At 44.0% G+C, this 21,704-nt stretch overlaps 1 protein-coding gene across 1 annotated transcript in view; it reads left to right on the top strand.

Annotated features, from left to right (window-relative positions):
• Positions 1 to 21,704, top strand: part of LOC102387635 (adenylate cyclase type 5) — a 130,457-nt gene that overhangs the window by 59,325 nt on the left and 49,428 nt on the right. The window contains exon 6 of the mRNA XM_014525753.1: positions 9,843 to 9,983. Coding sequence (XP_014381239.1) covers positions 9,843 to 9,983 — 141 coding nt within the window. The remainder of the gene's footprint in view (positions 1 to 9,842; positions 9,984 to 21,704) is intronic.

Genomic DNA, 21,704 nt, shown 5'->3' with positions numbered 1-21,704 from the left:
TTTAACTGCTTACTTGAGTGTGATTTATTTGGTGAGGTTTTTATTTGAGTCTGTTCCAGGAACCTCTATAAAACATACACTGAATTTAGTAACGGGTTCCTGTGAATCGTGTCTGGGTTCCTGTTGTTCACACGGTGCGTGGCGTTCTATTCGCAAAGCACAACCTGTATTAACAAAACAGACGTGTGGCCCTAGTTACCACTGCCTTTCATTTGAGCTGAAGATGCGAGTCCTCCATGGCAGAGTTCAATGCAAACTCCCCCCACCCTTCACTGCTCAACTAGCATACTTCTATCTGGATCTCCAGGTTACCCTCTAGGACTGTAAGAGAATAGATCTGCTCGTTTCCTTGGCCTTACAGCTGAGGCTGCCTACAGGAAGGGCCAGACTTAGCTGTGCTACTCTGGAGTCAGGCAGAAGGTAGGGAAGAGTGGCACCTTAAAGACTAACTGATTCGGGGAGAGACGAGTTGTCTGAGGCAACAGCCTACTTCATCAGATGTTATGAGTAGACTCATAAAAAGAAAGGATTTTTAGTAGAAGCCACCTTCGGGAGCCTGCTTTCAGCCAAGGAGCCGCCTCTGATCCCCCAGCCTCCCAGCTCCGGAGCTGTCTGCAGGAAGGGAGCAGAGAGGGGGAGCGATCTGCCGACTGGTATTTGCCCAGTGTGAGCTGGAGGGGTGGGGGGCTAGGGAGGGGCCACCACTGCACCCACCCACCCTCCAGCTGAGGCTGGCCAAACCCCAGATTGTGCCACAAATTAATTCGAGGGAACACAAGTTTCCTAAAGTGCTCTTAAGTGGAGAGCCATCATCTGATCTCTCATTTATTGAGGGTTAATTTGTTGCACAATCAGGCACTTTAAAAGCACTCTGCAGCCATGTATGCATGCCACAGCACAGCTGTGGAGTGCTTTTAAAGTGGCTGATCGCATGACAAATGTAACTTCTGTCTGCGCCCTTTGTTACTTGGGCTCTTATTCTTTGCAAGATTGTGACGCTCCTGCAGCAACTGGTTTGATGTGATATATATGGTGGTCTTTCTTTTCAACTCCACTGTCTGTAAGCCACCTCAGGCGAGCCCGAGCTAGAGTCCTTGTCCAACATCAGTAGGTAGTACCAGCCAACTGCTTCCAACTGGTGGCAGAAGTCCATCCTTTTAGCATTGAAGGCTCCATGCCCCAAGCCTGCTGTTAGCCAAAGGGAGATCAGTTACGTCCATGTCAGGCTTCACAATTATTATTTTGCCAGAAACCACGTATTCCTTGAGTTGCTGTATTTGTAGTGTAGGTAGTGCTTTCCTTTTCAATGGTTTATGACTTCCTGAAAAATTACATTTTGGAGCTGATATTTCTTCTGCCTGGGCACAGCTTTTTGGAAAGCTTAAATTTCAAACAGGCCTCACAGCTGTGTATTTGGATTAAACCAATCAGTGCATAAACATATATACCTGGCTTTTGTAGAGGTGCACTCCTGAACCCAGCAATTACTTTGACCTACAGTGTTTGCTTATAAGTGTGATAAGTGAGAGTTCTTTCTCGTGCATTTCTTCCTCTCTTTTAGAAAAAGGATATTCAATATAGAAAGCCTTGGGTGAATGCAACGAGAATGTAGATGCAGAAAGCCAGGGAAAATAATAAGCCAGAATTTCAGCTAATTAAGGTGCACAAGTGAGGACCTAATTTACATAGAGTTGCTGTGATGGGAAGTGCAAACCCACCCAACTTGCATATGGAAATGGACCAATTATCTATTTACATGAGTAATTTTCCGGTTCACTCGGGTGCACTTACACTGTCTGCTTATCCAGCCCATAACTCCCACAGCCACAGCAACTCAGCAGTGTCAGGAGTACAGATTAACGCACAAAATTTAACAGCCCTCGCTGTGATAGCAATTCTACTTGCTTGTTGCCATGGGGAATCATAACTTTGAATTCCCTGCCTTTTTGTTTGTTTGACTTTGCAGCCATTAAATGAATTCTTTGCATTAATGTATTTTTCTCTGGTACTGAATAAATAGGGGGAACATATCTATTTGTATGTCAGAGACCAGCTCTTTCTTTGAAAATAGTTGTATTAAAAGGATGCCATCAACTTGAATTTATTTTAAATTGATTTTCTGAAGAAGTAACTCTTTTTGATAAAGCAGCCTTGTTTAAAAAAAAAAAAAAAAGGAAGGAAGGAAGGAAAAGCACCCACAGGATTGAAAAATTACATAGAGAGAGACTTTTTGCTTCCCTTTCAATTGCTGCTGTTTTAAACACTTCCTTGCTGAGGTTTTGCAAAAGCTTGTGCCTGAATCTCTATTATACCAGTGCAACATGCCCCAAGTAAAGGGAGATTAAAGCTACAACCTTTAGATATTAGGATTTTGAAGAAGACATTCAAAACATGAAGCAAGTGAAAGTGATGCAGAGTCAGTCTGAGCTTTCAAGGAGCCCCAAACAATAGCTCTTAAGCAAATGGGACAGTTCACACCTGGGTGGAGGGTGATATGTCAGATAATGTGTATGTTGGTGTTGCTAACAATTTCACTGCTTGTAAGAAAGTCATATTTGTGTTAATGGCTGTGATGGTGACAGCAGACATGAGCTTTTCCCCTAGGAGGATTAGGAGGCACAAAGGTGGAGCAGCTTGGAAGATGCATAAATATAGAGCATTTAGGGCAAATTGGAGTATTCGTTGTCCTGACTTGAGGCTCACACCTCAACTTTTGGGAACACCAGCATATGAACACGAGACAAGCACTGATAATGGTGATAAGTTTGTGTGCTGACTGTGCATTCAGTACGTTGTGGCTAGGGACCGACATTCAAAAAGCTTGAGCCTTTATTGATTCAACCTTTGCAGGTTAGTCTAACCTGGCTAGGCTAAACCGGTTTGTAACCCCACAGACATTCTCTCTGGACTGAGGAAGTTCGGGCACATGCCTGCAGTGGCTCAGGCTAGAAGCCAGGGGGCACTAGAGCAGCCTTCCCTTCCCTTCTACAGTGCTGAGCTGAGGGGCGGGGGAGTGGCCAGGCCCTGGCAGGACCTCTGATTGGGGTTGTCTGCCTGCACCATCTCAGGCTTTTCTCTGATGGCTACTCAAAGGGCAGGAGTGTTGCCAAACCCCAGTCCCCAGCTAGCACTCTGAGGCAAGAGGGGGTGTGCAGTGCATGCATCTGTTGATGATACAGAGCTTTTCAACCTCCCTCTCCCTGCTTCTTTATACTGTCTGCAGCAAAATGACAGGCAAGCAAGCCAGCAGGGAGCTGATAACAGTGTTTATCACCCCATTAGCAAAACAATAGCCTCTCTACATTAGTTCAAACTCTTCTTAAACAGCTTACCAGCTGACCTGTTGATTAGCTCTAAAAAGCCCTAAGCAGTCACTGTTCTGTCTGCCTGCCCCAATGAAATTGGAGACATGCATACACAGATGCCTCTTGGCATTAGCTAGCATATCACATACCTAGGGTCCATGGGGCTGGGGACTGCGCTATGGAAGGGAGGGAGAGATCCTTGCTTGAGCAGTGAGGGGGGTGGGTAGGACAAGGGGAAGACAGCTGTGGCTCCTGTCTCTGCCAGAGCCCTGGGCAGGGAGCAGAGAGGAGGGGCCAGCCCTGCTGTGGAGCAGAGAGCCCCACCCAGCCCAGAGAGCATGCTGGGATGCTGGAGGAGTCTGGTTTATCTTAAACCAGCCAGGAGTCTGGGACAGGCGTTCCATAAACTGGTCTGGACCAAATCAGTTAAGTCTGATACTACGTTCAGCCAGGTTTATCTCAAACAGATTTCAGCCACTTTCCAACTGGGTTATATGGACTGAACATCTATTCTGTTACAGGTTTAAACCACTTTCTGATCACTTACACCAGTTTGTGTGTAATGTCTGGCCCTAGCCCAGGTGTACAAAGTCAGCAAAGATGTTTGTTTTTCTTCTAATTTCTGTCGAAAATTGTAAAAGTAGATGTTTTTTGTAGTAAGAGCAGGTATGTTGTATTCAGAAGGAAAAGCTGATCCTGGCCTTTTAAGTATGTAATAGGCCAAGCACATTCTGGTTATGAGAGAGGAAAACAACTTTCATTCTTTTCTAAATAGCGTTCAAGAACGCCGTGCAGCTGAACAAACAGAACAGTCATTGCAATGTTGTGCATGCGACTCTTCTAAAACCATCATCAGTCTGGTGCCACGATTCTTAGATTTAATGAGCTTCATCACAACTCGTCTGGGTTTTGTTCCCCTAGGTTTAGCTGTGTGATGGCACTGATCATATATTGCTGTCAGAAATACAGTTCATATGCTAACAGGACGTGAGGACATTTAAGGAGCAGGGTACAGCTAAGTTAGGAATGCGTAGCCTGGGCCGTATGTTTCAGTGCTGAAAATGCATCACTCAATCCTTAAAAATCCTTTTCTAAAGGATCCTTAATCCTGTAGAGTAGGAGACTCTGGGCTGTGGAATTGTAATTGCTCACCCTAGGATGATCTTTGCTGTTTCTGTCATTTTGCTATGGAATTATTATAGCCCCATGAGTGGGAAATGGTGATGAAAAATGAAAATGCCATAAAATCTCCAGGTCTAAGATTCACCACCAGCCCAGATTTTGAAAAATTCCCACACCATCTTCTGGAGTTGATCTGAATTAAATTAGAAAAATCTCATTTCTGTCTGAAATTTTTTTACCTCCTGTTGTTATCATTAAGATCCCAGATTAGTAGAAGTAAAAAAAAAATCTTCAGAATTTTCCCAGATTGCTTATGCATTGAAGAGTAGGTTGTGCAGTCACTCTCCCCGTGTCATCAATTCATGAGGAAGAAAGAAACTCACTGAATTGATCCATAAACATTTACTGAGAAATAGAAAAGTACTTAATTTGTAAAGCAGCTTCTCAAATGAGAACATACCGTTCAGAGGGTATTCTGTCAAAACCCAGATTTCAGAAATGAATCAATTTGAAAAAAAAATCAAGGTGGACAAGTTCTTTTTCAATAAGTGTTACAATTAGCAGCGAAGTCCACTAGTCTAGTGTAAGGTTCTGTAAAAGTACAATCTTAGCGAAAGCAAAATATGCCACCAGAGGGTTTGACTGAAAAACTTTGCCCCACACTATTTTGTATCTGAGTGCAAACGCCACTAAAGACATGGCTTAAAATCCAGAATAAACCATCATAAGGGGAAAAGCACTGCAAGGGTTCTCTCCGTTTTTTATTATGTTAATGGTACTGTGAGGTCATGGTTATAAATTAACCTCAGAGGTATGTGTTAAGCAGTTTCTCTTGGCCTTGCTTCAACCCATATCCATCAATAAGCATGCGTCTACCCTAAGAGGTCTTTTATTATCTTCAAGCAGTTGACATAAAGTAAATGTAGTCGATGGCTACCTGGCCTTAATTGAAACCGGAGGCAAGTGGACAGTTTACTGATTAGCTGAGATGACTTATTTTATCTGCCTGAGTTTTGGTTCTAAAGCTTTGCTTATAACCAGGGATCCTGGTTTTCTCTGATTTTAAAAAATCCCCAATTTTTGGTTTAAAAAAAAAAATAACACCAAATCCACATTTTTCCAGGACTTAAATGAAATGACACTATATATATATGTGCACTATTAGCGGTGTTTCATTTAACTGACAGAAAAATGTGTAATTGGGGTTACTTTTTCTTAATTGAAAAGTGGAGATTTTTTTTAAATCAGAGAAAACCCTGCTTATAACTGAGCTTACTATGGCTCACTTCCTACTGAAATGTTTTTAACCGTTAGGGGAAACTTGTTGCATATATCTTTTCTTTTTTTTAATCCAAATCGTCTATTGATATAAAGGCATTTATAATGTAACCAGATAGCTCTCTGTTTATAGGTCCCCCGATTAATTTTAGTGGCTGGCTGTTTTGATTGCTATTGCTGAAAAACCTGTCTCTAAGCTGTAATAAAATGTACAGACAATGTCACTCTTATTATCTGGAGCAATATATATTTATTTAGCTGTAAATTGCTAGTCTGTGGTTCTGGCATCAGGTGATGTATCAATTCCATAACAAAAGGGAATGCATCTAGAGCCCCACAAATGATTATGCAGATAGAAAAAGTCACGGCACTTCTTGGTTTTTCTTTCTTGAAACAATAAGTGTCACAGCATACTTGTGTATTTTTAGAAAATCCAGCTCTCTTGGAGGTTATCCAGTGTTCCTCTAATGATTGCTAATGTGGAGTTCATGGGGCACGAAGTGTTCACTTTTCCAGCTCTCATAGATTGAAAGCTGCTAGTTTGATGCAGGTAAGGAGCAAGAGTGATAGTCATGAGGTTTGTTTTCTCCCCACTTGACTTTCTGTGGTTTTAGCAGTCAAACCCTGCCACCTCTCGCTCTCTATTTGGCAATGGCATACAATTTCCTTTACATTTTGCAATAGATCTGAGAGTAGTGCTCTTGTGGCCGAGGGAATAGGGTCTAAAGCAGTTCCTCGGTATTACCCTAGCACATTGGAGCCCTCAAATGCGGCCTCAGGCTTTAACGACCACGAGTAGTTCCTTTCCGACAGCTATTAAAGATGGCCACTGCAGCCACCTGCCAGTCAGCACCAATGTCGGGATTCCCAGCAGTCCAAGAGACACGAGGACAAGAACTGTCTACTCGTACGGCAGTACAGGGTCTCTCATGTTGGGCATAACCCCTCCACATTCAGCGCTCTCCAGTGTTGTGCTGGAGAGCATTTTCTCTGTGACTCCCCCCCCCCGGAAGATATCTTCATTTCCCATGAATGCCAATCTGGCAGCTTTCCCCCGTTTATTACATAATGCTTTTATTTCTTCATTTTTTTCAGTAAAGTACAACAGTTGAACTCTCTGGTTACCATGGCTACAGTACAAGTTTTGTGACGTTGACAGCTACTGTAGTGAATGCATCGGCAACCACAAACTACTAAGGACAGGGGAATTTATGGGGAGAAATAGAGACCAACTTACATTATTATTCAAAACTTAAGTTGAACCAGGCTCAGTGAGATTGAGGAAAAAAATGTGGTTTGCTCTTTAAATTGTTCTGATATTTGAGCACTTCTGTGGTTTTAACCAGCTGTGAGATCCAAGATAATCAACCAACTACTTTAGCCTGTTCTGCTGGTTCTACTCCGCTAGGAAATCTAATGAAAAAGAAGTCAATTGTACAAGCTAATAAGCAGCCGCATTTTTGGATAAGTGTTCCAACTGAACTCCCAAGCTTTTCAGAGTTTTCCTGTCTCTACAGAAGTTTATGGGAACTGCTACCCTTTGGGCTTTTTTTTTTTTTAAGCCTGCATGCAACTAACTCATGCAGGCTCTGATGAACATACCTTCTTTTGCAGTCCATGCCTGAATAAAGGCTTCTGGATCTGACCTTGCACAAGTCACTTGTGGGTCTGTTAGAACGGGTGCTCAAGAAAGGTCAGAGAAAATCCTGTACGGGGGGGGGGGGAAAGCAATTCTTTGCATTAGTTAGAAAACACATTCAAAGGAGACAACTCAGAGTAGTATTCTCTTGCTTTGCTACACTAGGTGCTTTTTTATTTAGTGTTGATCAGATGAGTGAGGTCTTTAATCAGTCACGCCCGAAGCGTAGACCAGAACCAGATTTCAAAGTTATCTCCTACTGCCAAAGCAAGTGCCCCTGAGATATCAGAGAAGGTTTGGTCAGAGACCTAAGTTACAGTTGATGTTGAAAAGGAGAAAATGCCTTTCCTCACACTGTGCACTATTGTTATTCCTATCACTTATACAGTGACAGGGCAGATCCAAGGGAGGGGGGTGCACGGGTGCCTTTGCACACCCCTTTGATTCCTACTCCACTGAAAGTTAAAAGCCAACTGCCTCGCAGTGGCAGCAGCATTTCTACTCAGACAGGGTTCAGGGAGTCACCTGACTACATGGCTCAATATAATCTACCTGATCCCTTCTAAACTCTTCTTTCCACAGGTGTTAATGAACCCCGCCTTTTAATGGTCTTGATGCCCTACTAATCAAGCTAGCCTTTCTTCTACCATTCTGCTGTTTGTTAGCTGCTCCTGGCGAAGAAACACCTATTTCACAGTCTTCCAGATTAGTTTTTTAACTCATTCCATTGATGTTATATTTATTTTTGCTTCTTAAACTGAATAATATAGCCCTAGGCCCTAGCACATTGGTAAAGCTTCCAGTTTATTTTAAATTATTTTTATAGTTAAATATGTGGGAGGGTTTTATATGTGACGGTACACCTCACCACCTGCACCCCCTCCTTTCAAAACTCTGGATCCACCCATGTACAGTGAAGTACTTGGCAAGCTTTAAGTATTCCTTATGTCTCCTGTGGGAAACATCCCTTGGGAAACTGAAATGGAGGAAGTGATCTGCTCAAAACTTCAGAGGAAAGCAGTGTCACAACCAGAATTAAAACCTGGTTTCTGTTCTACTACCCCTCTGTTTGTCCTTTCAAGAGTAAATGCACTGCTTCCTGTTGCAGGACATCCCCAGCAGAGCCTCTCAACCTAAAACTACAGATTGGCATCTAAAATGGCAGTTTTCACAGATGTCAAGCTTGTTTGATAATAACTTTTTCATTGGGCCAACTATATAGTTGGAACATGTGTTAGACAAAATGCCCCCCTGAGATACCTACCCAGTTTGTACATCAGTGCTTCCCAAACTTCCTCAGCATGACCCTTCCTAAGCATGGCCCCTCACTCCCAACCCACAGCCCCCTGCCCGCCCCAGCTGCCACCCGCAGAAGGCAGAGGATGCTGCACCCAGAGCCTGGCTTCCTCCCTTGCCCATGGGCAGCGCTGCTGAAGCAGAGCCCATGGGCAGGAGACGGTGCGGGCTGCCTGCTGCAGGCCTGGGGCTTTCCATCCTTCTTGCCTCTTCCTGGGGGGCTCCATGACCCAGTGGGCAGGACCCAGTGTGGGAGGGAGGGAGCACTGCACCACCATGGCTGCCAAGCTGAGATGCCCCCTGCTTACCTGGTAGCAGGTTGGTCACAACTCAGCACCACCACTGCTGCCATGCCTCACTTTGGTGGCCATGGTGGTGCAGCACTCCTTCCTACAATGGGTCCCACCTGCTGGACCACAGAGATGGCTCCTGCCCAGAGATGGTCCAGCCTGGCTGTGGCCCTGCACCCTGCTGTTGGTGCAGAAATCTCAGGGGGCACGTTTATCGCACCCTCATCTGCTGATGTTGCGAGCCCATTTGCGGTCGCAACCCACAGTTTGGGATCTGCTGTTCTACATGCTCTTTAAGGTCACTAAGTATTTTGTTGCCATCAAGTCAGAGTGGGTGAAAAGATTTATTAGTAGGGACCTACCGAATTCACAAATGTGCGATTTTTGCTGAAACCGTGAATTTGTACGGGCTCTGTGAAAAATGGCAGGATCTGCAATTTTGGCCAGCTCACTGCAAAAAGAAAAAAAAATTAAAAACAATATGACAAGCAGAGAGTTTTGGAGCACAGGAAGGAAGGGGCAGAGAGGAGGAGGGGTGGGATGGGGTGGGGCTGCTCACAGCAGGAGGCATGGAGCCTGCCTGCAGCCTCTGTGCCTCTTGCTGCGAGCAGCGCTGCCCTGCCCACCCCCAGCCTTGTTCCCTGCAAAATTGGCCAGCCACCTCCTTGAGTTTGGTTGACCCCTACTCATAAGCCACCTTTGCAAAATTGTCCCTGTATACTTGCAAGGACTTGAAATAAAAAGTTTAGTAAATTAATGAGTAGATGCATGCTGCTTATAGTAACCATCCATTAAAGTGAACAATGCATGGGCTAACACAAGTCATAAATGACCAGAAGTGGAAGGGTGTGAAGAATGACTGCCATGTTAATGATTCAGATATATTCTGCAATTCTCTTGTCTTTGTTGTAGAAAGATGAGAAAGCGACGATTGCCAAGATGAACCGACAGCGCGCGAATTCCATCAGTCACAACCCACCACACTGGGGAGTAGATCGCTCGTTTTACAACCATCTCGGTACTCATCAAGTTTCCAAGGAGATGAAGAGAATGGTAAAGATGTTTTGCTTTATGGAATATTTAATGTGTATAGTAACATGAGAAAGTATGGTGCCTTGCTGAATAATAGTAAATGGTCTGTGGAGCCCCGGGGAGTTTACGATCTACTGGCCTGTCCTACACACCCTTTCTTTTGGGCATGGTGAATTTTACTTTGATTTCAGAAGGAGCTTGAACAGTAGTAATTGGTACCTGTGGGCACAAGAATGTGTGAGATCATGCCCTAGGGCACTTACACACATGCAGCAAGTCCGCTCTGACATGCTGGAAATCCAGCATGTTGGAGCAGACTCAATTAAGTGATTAATTGAGTCTGCTGGAGCACATAATTGATGTGCCTGGCGCTGCATCGGGTACAGTTGTATAAGTGGCACAGCATGCGTTAGAGGTGAGAAAATGGCGGGCACTGTGCTTTGAATTAAAACACATTCAATGTGCTTTAGCTCAAAGTTCACCACCACCGTTTTCTCAGCGGTGAAATACGCTGTGCTGCTTATACACCTGCACTCGATTCAGCACTAGGCACTTTTAATTATTACAAATCGCTAATTAAAAGCACCCAGCTCTGTATCAGGAACACATGTGAAACTCTGACAGGTTGGGCGAGATGGGTATGCCTTCTACTGAATACATTTAGAAATTAAGTACTGAAAATGTAGAAAAGGGCAGTTTCCTCCCCCCTCTGCCAGTCTCTTACACGGTTTAATACAGGGGTCGGCATCATTTGTACCGACCGACAGCTACATGTGTACCCACCGCCATGGAAAGTAGCCTCCTGGCTACTTTCCACAGCTGGCCCAGGCTCTGGGCAGCTGTAGCAGGTGGCTGGAAGGCTGCAAACAGCTGTGCCAGGTTCTGCAGCCCCAGCACTGGCTCTGTGGCAGTTGTGCATGCACTGCTGGGTGGATGGCAGAGGAGGAGCCAGGGTTGTGCTGCCCCAGCCCCTTCCCTGCTGTGTGCTGTGAGCCATGTGTACACCTGCAGCACCATGGAACTGGTGCTGGGGCTCCGGAGGCCAGTGCAGCTGTTTGCAACCTCCTGGCTGCCTGTCGCAGGCTCTGGGCAGCTGTAGCAGGTGGCTAGACAGCTGCAAACAGCTGTGCCCAGCTCTGCAGCCCTGGCACCGGCTCCATGGCAGTGGCAGCTGCACACGTGCCTCTGAGCAGATGGTGGGGGAGGAGCCAGGGTTGTGCTGCCCCAGGCCCCTTCCCAGCCATGTGCCCAGAGGTGCATGCATAGCTGCTGCAGCCACAAAACTGGTGCCAGGGTTGCGGAGCCCCGTGCAGGTCTTTGCAGCCTCCCAGCTGCAGCCAACCCAGACTCTGGGCATATGCTGGAAGAAGCTGCCCTGTGTTTGGGTTGGCTGTGGTGTGCCGAGGAAAATAGCCTTGCATGCCATGCTCTGGCATGTGTGCTGGGGGTTTGCCGATCCCTGGTTTAATACCTGCCAGTTTTTTCTCAGTTTCATTGCTATGGCTCAGTTCTGTACACATCCAGGAAGGAAAGTTATGTCTTCAAGCTCATTGGTCTCCAGAGTCCCTGCTAAATGGAATCCTTAAGACTTTTAACTCTCCCAAGGAAACGTGGGAGCTCTGTCCCTGGTACCATTAAGATTGCTATGTGTCTACCTCTTAGGAATGCACTCCAAAACATACAAAATAATTGACCTATGGTAACATGCTGTCCTCTATTTTCTTCCCTTCCTTTTTTCTAATTGAAACTCAGTATCTAGTTGGTTGCTAACTCAACTTCTCAACAGAACAATGCTGCCCGTATGTTGTTTGAGAGCACTCCTTATGACTCATTTCAGGCAAGGGTGGAGATGTGATCTTTATTTCCCTGGGTTCCTGAAAGAAAGATGAGGGGGAAAAGAGAATCTTTCATTTTAATAAGCAATTTATAATAATAATACTTAGCATTTTCATAGTAATTTACATCATCGCATTGCTTTGTGAGCATTAGTTAATTACTCTTTAATGAAGCTTTTTAAAAGAAATGAATTTCTTTTAAATATTCTACCTATCTAGTTAATTTAGGGCAAAATTAAAATTGTGCTTCAGTTAAACATGCATCCGTCTCTCAGATTATGGGTAATGGCACAATCATTTGGGAACTGCAAATTATATACAGTTAATCACTTTGCATATGCAGTATGTGGCTGCGTTGCCAACTCAGAACTCATTTTTGAAACTGCGGTGCATGCTGAATTATTGGAGAATTAATGTTTCCTCCATAGCATGACTGAGTATAATTGAGGGCCTCTGTTTCTACAGTGGCTCATCGTGCTGTACTGGAATTGCATGTACAAAAACTACATTAAAAAACCATCGCTAACAATACAACATCAAGCGCCCAAAAATAAAGAAATGCCCTAAGGAAGCGTGTCTGACCCAGACTTTACAGGAAAAGCGTCCTTGAGCCGTAGATTGGAGAAGCCTACTCCATTTCTCTGTGGAATTGCATGGGCACAGCCTTGTCACATGGAGAAGTTGGCAGCAGCTTGATCATGCTCAGTGGGGAAGGAACCTGCAGGGTTTTAGCGGTTCGGGTCTAAGTTTCTACTGAGCAAGTGCAAACGGCAGTTTTTCAGAGCTTTATAACTCCACTCGAGTTAGGCAGGTTTTCACCAGGACAGCAAGTGGCACCTGGCTATTTCCTACCATACTTCAAGTCCCTGCTCCAGAGCAAGAGGACACTAGAGCTGTTGAGAGGCTCACCAGATTTCCTTATTGTAGGCCTAACAATGTGTTCTTCCTTATCCTTGCTCCCAGAAATAGCTGAGCCCTTTGCCTGAAATATTCTAATTGCAAGTGAAGAAAGTTTTGAAACCAAGCGTGTTTGGCGTAAGTCTAAGCAACTGAAAACAGGGTCTTATACTGAAAAGTCATCTTAAATATAGCACAGTGCTGTTCAGCCTGTCTTTACATTTCACTTCAGAATATGCAAGCTTAATCTGTTCATATTGACATAATAATATTGTTGTGTACTGGGAATACTCCTTTCCCAAACTGTTCAGATGCAATTCCACAAAGTAGGAATATGAACTGAGCATCTTATTGTGTCGGCTTTTCAATAGTGGGGACACAATAGGCACGACATTATTAGAGGATCTTAATCAAGCTAGTGTGTAATTATTATACAATTTCTTTTTTTTTGGATTGGCTTTTAAAGGGTTCTTGCAGCCTGTTCAGAAACAAGGAGTGAGCATGCCAAGTGCTATTATGCTTCATGTTGTTAATTACAGTTTGCCATGTCTAGCTCGTTGTTCAGATGGAAAAACATAATTATTTATTGAAATATCAAGCTGGGATTGAAAAACTTCACTGCCTGTTGCTTGTGGGTGGAGGAGGTTTCTGGGAATGAGAGAAGATGGTGTGAATTTCTTATTCCTTTTCACAGCTTCCTACCTGTCCATGCATTAGTATATACCTTCTAGAAAGTCTGCAGCACCGAAATGCTTCCCTGGGTACTCATTTTTGTTGCCTATAGTAACAATACTTCTTGGTTACACCGATGGAAAAGGTTCATTTCAGAGGTTGCCACCATCTGCAGCTGCATGTCAGACTCGCTCCTCAACACCGGTTTGAATCTGACTCATTTGTGCGGTGTTATTCTCAGTATGTTTTTGTTTCCTTCACTATTGCTTTTACATAATACTTTTCTAGTAGCATTTTTTTATCAGATGCTATAGTCAAAACTATAACTTGAGTTGGTCCATAGGGAATTGCATTTGAATGTCCCCAAAGCAGGTTTTTTATTGTTTCAATCACGGGCAGAATTTTCCCTGTTCATTGCCATTTTTTTCCTGCAAATTCTTCAGTCACTTCTTTTTTTTTTGGTTTGTACATGCAATGTGGGCAGCCCAGTAATGTGTGCATTATAATATAATGGCTGCAAAATATATGTTTATGTTTATTATGTGTACGCTGTATATATGTATATGCAGAGTCTCATTTTTTCCCGAGCCATGCAATCCAGTTTGCTGTGCTCACAAGCAACCATCTAATAAAGTATTTCTTCAAAAGGAGCCATAAGAGTATCAACTTTGGCTTGTATCGCACACCAATCCGCAAAGCACCTGGTTTAAAAAAATAAACCTTTCACTGTGCCCCAGCAAGAACGCAGAAGACAAAGACGCCATCAGTACCTTTTCCAGTCCCAAAGCAGGCAGTTTATTAGGTAAAATATGCTGAGGTGGTCCTAATAAGTGGACAGTAGTTACTGCTGAGCTGACTTGGAGGCAATTCCTTCCCAACCCCAAATCTGAGTACTGGTTTTTACCATAAGTATCCAGGCAAGGCCCAGTAGCCAGGCACCTGAGGGGTTTCTTGGTACCATATGCTATGGTGTGCTGGTACTCCTAACTGTCCATCTCTAGCCAAGGTCAATGTCCAGTGCTTCAAAAGAGAGCAGTACAAGAGAAAAAAAGAAAAAAAAAAACACCCGGAAGCCAAATTATGTTTTCCAGGAGAGGGACAAAAAGAAATCTTCCTCACCCTTAGAGGTTATTAGCAGAAACCTTAAAGCATGCAATTACCTAACATCTCCCAGAAATGCAAGCAATCCATATGGTGATCAGTATTCCTTATAGTATATCTCACACTCTTATTACTCCAAGAGTGCCCCCATCAATTGTACTATCTCTTCTGTAAATGTATGCCCCATCTTGAAAGCAGTTCAGGTTCCTTTCTTCCACATTGTTCCAGAACTTTATTCCTCTAATAGTAAAAAAAACTTCTAATTTCCAGTCTAAATTTACTTGTAAACAGTTTTCACCTATTTATTTTTGTAGCAATATTGTCATTTAATCTAAATACCTCTTCTTTTTCCTTGATGTCCACCTACTGACTGTCCCTTATAAGGAGTACTTGTAACCCCTGCAACCTTTATTTTGCTAAACCAGACAAGAAGGTCGTTTCTCCATCCCTTATTCATTCTAGTGGCCCTTATCTGTGGCTGTTCCCATTTAAATTCAGTTTCTTTGAAAGCAGATGATCAAAACTGAACAGACCTTTCTAAATGGGGCACCTTTCTAAATAGGCCTTATGCAGGGGTACTAATGGGTTGGTGTCATCTAAAACTACCTTGCTTAAACCACCCTTGAGCTGCATTAACTTTTACTGTCATCACACTGGGCACATCTGCACAAGACGCTTAATGCACAGTAGCCTAATAACACTGCACAGTAGCATACTGGTCAAAAACTGTGCTAATACGCTACCATGCAGTGTGAGGCTAGTGCACAGTCACAAAAGAACCATGCGCTGGCACTACTGCGCAATGGTGCAAGTTACTGCACGTTTAGTTAGTACTTCATTAAGCAAGTACTAAACTAAACGCACGGTAACTACCGGGCACTAATGAACGTGTAGATGCGCCCACTGATCGCTTAAGATCATTAACCAGTTACACTCAAGTCCCTTTGTTGTCTCCAACCTGAGCCTGCTGTTTATAGCAGTATCTTTTTGCTAGTCCCTTTGTGCATGACTGAGCTTCACGCTGTTAAAATTCATACCATTTGTATTATTCCATGTCCCAAAGTTGTATGATTCTTCCTAAATGTTGATCTGATCCACCTCCATATTGACAACTTTGTCTCTTCTGCAAATATCCTAAGTACACATCTAATTCTTACCTCCAAATCACGGATTAAACAGGACGTGTTTACAGATACCTGAGAAATTCCACCTCTAATCTCTCTTGAATCTAACTTCCCTTTCAGTATAACCCACTGTGGTCTTTCTTTGCCAGCTTTCTTTGCCATCTTGTAGTTACAGTATTAATCCCCATTTTCTCCATCTTAACCAGTTTTCCGTCTGGCACATTATCAAAAACTTTGCTTAACTCTAGGTAGCTTAGGTCTATTGCATTGCCTATATCCGAGAAGTCGATTATTCTGTCATAGACTCATTTGATGCAATGTTTCTCAGATAAAAGCGTGTTACACTCTATCCCATTTTCTGTTTTACCTCCAAGTTCTTGGTGCCTATAAAGGAGGAGGTAAAATAATTCAGATGGGAACATGTTAAACTGAAGATCCAAAGGTCTCTCGTTCAGAAAAGATGCATAATGAGACTGCAGTATGGCACAAAAAGACCTGGGGATATAGCGGATCACCAGCTGAATGAGTAAACAGTGTAATACTGTTGTAAGAACAAAAAATCAATCGGTAGCATACCGGGATGTATTAGCAGCAGTTTTGTATGCAAGGCCCCTAGGAAGGGATTCTTCCACGCTCTCTGGCATTGGCAACACCTCCCCTAGAGTACAGCATTCAGTTTTGGCCACTGTGGTTCAATATAGATATGAACAAATTCGAAATAACCCAGTGAAGAGCCACAACAATGAATAGAGGTAGAGCAAACTTGACATGAGGAAAAGGTTAGAAGGGGCTGGTAATAAATCGTTCCCCTTCTGTAGAGAGCAGAATGCAAGAGGGGAAATTTAAGTTATATAATAGGAAGACATTTTTAGCTATTGGAGATTAGCACAGCAGCAAATCAGAGAAAGTCTGGGAAACAGGTGCCATGAGAAGTACCTTCTTGCCCCTAAAAAAAAGGCAGCAGGCCAAAAAATAAAAAGTCAGACTCTGCTTCACTTTCTCCATTCGTACACACTACCGTAAAGCTCGTTCTACCTCTTTTCCCTTAATGGGTCTGTGGTAATGCCCACGATGCCACTGTCAGTACAGTGTAGGGTTGTCTCACTCCTGTTAATTAGCCAAAGCAAACGACTTGGAAGACATCTGGACACGATCAGCATTGTGACTGTATAGAAGGCCAGATGAAGTGGAGCACACCAGCGGTGCTGCTTTCAGATGCTTTCTATTTTTGTTGCACTCTCAGCAATTTTGTCTTTCTTAAACAAGAGGAGCAGATCCAGCGGTGAATCAGTGTTGCTTTGTGAACAAGCTTTCTTTTTCCGTTGTTTGGGATATACACAAAGGAGTACAGTCCCTGCTGTTCAGCATTACACAGCCTCATATTTCTCAATGTTTGTTTCTCAGGTTTAATTCTTAACTGAAGGCAGTTAGTAGGAAAAGTCGAGAACTGCAGCGCCCAACCTTTTTGCCCTGTGGGCTGGTTGACCAGCTCCAGGTCGGTCTGCAGGCTGGATCCAGTTTTTGGGCCTGATCCGGCATTCAGGGCAGGTGCGGCAGGGGTCTGATCCCAGAAACAGCCTGTCTGGGACCTGATTTCTCCATGCAAGGCTGACCTGGCTGGAGCAGATCCAGCCCTGTGGGGCTTTTGGTAGTGAAGAAATCACTGCTCCCCTGCTGCCAAATTTCCAGACCCATGGGCTGAATGACACAGCTCTATGGGCTGGATCTGACCGGCAGGTTGAAAACCCCCGGTCTAGAATATAGAAAAGGGAATTGGAGATCGTCAAGGAATATAAATGGAAAAGGCAAATATTATTTGCCTTTTTTTTTTTTAGTCTGCTCAGCCTCTAGAAACCAACAGCATGAAGTGCATTGTGCCATCTGTGGAAGTGGTGGCATTGGCTCCCAAGTGCTTATGCTTCTCTTACGCTGCCTGAAGTAAAACTGCCTCGCACAAGCAGCAGGAAGAGAAGTTGTGTCTGAGTTAGAGATGGGTCCCTTTAAGCCCTTGTAGGCAAGAGCAAGCCAGATTGATCGCCCACTGTCTCTGAAGTCCAGGCAGTTCCCCTTTGTTGCTTCAATTAGATAGATGGTCTCACATTAAGAAGTTTGGGAGTAAAAGCCATGTGGATGTGAGCTTGTGTGTGCTTCCATAACAAATTCACAGTTCAGCTGATTTAAGCATTTAATTTGGCTCAGCTCAGGATTGTGCAGAAGCTATATAAAGCCTGGGTTTTGTCAGAGCTCAGCTGGGAAGCAGGCATGTGATGACTTGGGTGGCTTTTTAAACCAAGACTTCACACACTGGTTTTTTTGCACATCAGTGGGTGGGTGAGATGTTAAAGTTGAGCAAACTGGGTGGGAAGATTTGCATGCTCCAGATTTCAGCCCTGCATATGGGGCTCATAGCAAGCAGACCCCAGATCCATAGCTCCACAACAAGAACTTCACCTTCTAAAGATGTCCTAGGCCTTGTTCTACCAAAGGGAAGTGATGAGCAACTCCTGAAAGCGTGCAGCACCCCTAATACCCAACTTGACCTGTTGGGCGTTGGGTTTTCTCAGAAGACGTGCAGCATCTTGCCAGAATTGGCCTGGAGAGGCAGACTTTAGAGGTTTACTTCAATACAGTTACTGTTCTGTTGACCCACTGCTATTACGTCCTGGTATGGTTACTTGGGTTTTGAGAGGTAGTTAGCTATGTTAGTCTGAAATCAGTCAGAAGGCAGGGTAGATGTATGCACCTTTATAGACTAACTAAATAAGATATGTAGATATTTAGGTTTTGTAGGCAAATGGGGAACAAATTGGGAGTACAAAAATGAGGGTATCTCATTTTAATTTTGACTTAGCTATGTGCAAGTTTTATGTTTACTTCTGGAAATAATAGCATGTTACTACATAACTGAAACAAAGCCCAATATGATTTCGTGACCACTTAGAAGAGTTTACTAAAAGTTTAGAGTAGCGAACTAAAAAAAAAAAGTGTGTGTGTGTTCGGGATGGGGGTGGGAATAGTAATGTAAAAAGTAACATGTTCTGCCCTCAGTTATACTCATTTGACTTCTGGTTGCATTTGGGTTTTTCTGTGTATCCAAGAGCAAGGTGTACTTCCAAATATTTGATTTGGATTTCGTATCCCAGTAAAACAGCACTTGCACAGCTGTGTAACAGTTCAGCCATAAAACAAAATACCTCGTGTCTCGGATAGGGTTACTCAAACAGCTGTCTGCATATTGCGCAAGTAAACGCAGCCAATTCCCACCACACCTTGTTTCCAAAGTGCCATTAAAATGGCAGACTCTCCCATAATTTTAATTTCCCTGAAAGAAGGTGGAGGGCTCAAAGGAATACATTCCTGTCGTATTATTCTCACAAATCATTCTATTTCAATAACTCATTTTAAGGAGGTGCAAAAAGAGTTTGACAAATTCTTCTCACACCAATGCACCCTCATTGAAGACATGGGGATTTGTTCTGTTGGTAAAAGCTCTTGTTAGAATCAAATATATCATTACTCTCTTCTCTAGCAATCATCCATTAATCAAACCCTGTAAGGAGTCATGCTGACATGAGTGGAGTTAGGCTGAGGTAGCTGAAAGGGGAACGTGACCCTCTGTTTTATTTCAGAACATTTAAATCTTTTTGTAATATGATTAAATGTAATAGTAGGAAAATGTCTGGCAGCCTAGTTTAGCCTAATTTTTCTGTGTTTTTATATTGCACACTATCACTCTGGTGTATAAATGGAGAGGAAATCTCTGAGCTAATTGCTCTAGTCTTTTTATAGATGGCTCTTTAGGAAGCTAGCATACCCCGAGAAAACCTCTTCCCAGTTGCACCAGTACAGTGGTATTAGTATGTCAGAGCATGGACTATGACTAAGTAACTATGACCCACGTTATTCTTCATGGCAGTGGCATTTAAAGAAACAATCCCATATAGGTTAGATGGGATAACATATCATAGTATAAAAGGGTCTTAAATGTAAAATTGGTTTTTCCGGTTGATGGAGCGCTGTAATCAGCCTGAATTATGGGGGGGGGGGTTATTTTGGTTTGTTTTTTAATAGAATTAAAAAGCAGCCTTCCTTTTGCATATATTTAATATGCAGAAACCAATGCTGTGGAGCTGCTTTTCATAGATTATGTACTTCAGGGCATTACATGTTTCATAGAATCATAGAGAAGGGCTGGAAGGGATCTCTGGCGAGGCAGGATCATCCCTATCCAAACCATCCTATATAATCCATAATCTAAACTCTGCATAAAACTACTATCAACCCTGACAGAACACAGACCTGCCAAAGCTGAATCAGGGAACCACGACAGCCAACATCCTGCTTCTATTAAATGTTTGCGGGAAAGGATCTGTCCATTCTTGTTTTTGCTTGGAAATGTTGGGAGCACAGGAATGCTGCTTCATGGCTCCAGATCATTTTGCCTGTTAAACAAACCCAGTGTAAAATACTCAGTATCCTACAACAGTCTCGCTAAAACTAGTATTTACGGAATGCAACAAAAGCTTGACCTGTTGGTACTCAGAAAAACTTCTGGGCCACGTCCACACGACTGTGGACATTTGGTCCCCCAGGGACAACTAGCAGCGGCACACCTTGTGCCACCACTGGTTGTCCCTGGGAAACACCTGTGCCACGCGTCCTCTGGCACATACATGGCAAGTTACCCCAGATCAGGTAGGGGAGGCTGGGGCCAGCACTGGGCTGCCCCTAGCTGCCTTACCTGGCATCCTAGGGGTCTCCTGGGGCTGCAGCCGCAGCAATCCTGCTGCTCAGAGCCTGGCCAGCAGCCAGAGCAAGGCTCCGGCCAGCCCAGCTCTGGTTTTGAGTGGCGCATGCTGCTGCCATGTGCACTGCTCCACCTTTTTCTTTTAATATGGGTTTTTTGACCCTGGGTATCCAAGGGTCAAAAAAAACCCTTATACCTGAACATGTGGTACGTGGCACTGCAGGAGTGTCTGCAGTGCTGCGTACCATGCGGCCACACTCATCTGGACGTGCCCTGATGTCAGCAGGCACTTTACACAGAGACTAAATTAGGGTAAAATTGTGACATTTAAGTAGAAATGAATTCCAGGTATTTTCCAGCGGGGCGCTGGATTTGGATGCTAGACTCTTCAGGGTGTTGAACCTTCTGGGAGGTTTGACCTGCTTCCCACAGATGCTTAGCAGCTGTGGCTGGCATTTAATGGGTGGAGTTGACTTAGAAATTGAGCTCAGCATGTGTCTCATGTTTTTGGCACTCCAGTTCTGAGGTGATTTGACAATAGATAACATTAAGTTGTTGATTACTGTCAAGAGGAGAGAATTAAGGGTGGCAGAGAATTATGCTGAGCGTTTGCCAAACTGTTGATATGTCTGCCTTTTTCTCTGCCATTTGCCATCCCAATTATGGTGATTTTGTGCACAGACCTACCATTTTATACCTGTTTTGCTTCAGAACGTGGCCTTGAAATGATGGGAAATGAGTTGCAAATCCCTGCACAATTAAGCATGCACGTAGCTCACACTCTGCAGAGGTGTTGCCTTGGGCTGAGAGAGAGCCCTAGTGGCTCACATTTGGAAGGTTGTCTTCGTACCTGTCTCAGCAAGAGAGATGTTTTTTCAGTGAAAAATTTCAATTTTTAGAACACAGATCTGTCATGGGGCCAGATCGATCCAGCAGCCTGGCTAGATTCATCCAGCAGCCAGAGGTTAGGCATGCTAAAAGTCCTTTTTTCAGGTACATATGGAGCAAAATGTGGGTGCAGGGTAGCATAGGACCCCTGCAGGCCAAACTAGGGCAATTGGTGACAGAGAGGGGGGACAAAGCTGAGCTCTTCCATGAGTTCTTCGCATCTAGAGGGGCTGGATGTGTTCAAATCAGCGGGCCCGGATGAACGTCATCCAAGGGTGCTGCAGGAATTGGCCAGTGTCATAGCAGATCTGCTGGCATGGCTGTTCGAGCACTCATGGTGCTCCGGTCAGGTCCCAGAGGACTGGAAAAGGGCCAGTGCGGTTCCTATTTTCAAGAACGGGAGGAGGGAGGAACCAGGAAACGATAGGTCAGTTAGTCTCACCTCCATCCTTGGGAAACCCTGGAAAAAATCCTTAAG

The sequence above is a fragment of the Alligator sinensis genome, unplaced genomic scaffold (assembly GCF_000455745.1).
Source record: "Alligator sinensis unplaced genomic scaffold, ASM45574v1 scaffold916_1, whole genome shotgun sequence".
Lineage (NCBI taxonomy): Eukaryota > Metazoa > Chordata > Crocodylia > Alligatoridae > Alligator > Alligator sinensis.
Note: the sequence above shows the minus strand (reverse complement) of the source record. Positions and strands in the feature narration are given on the sequence as shown.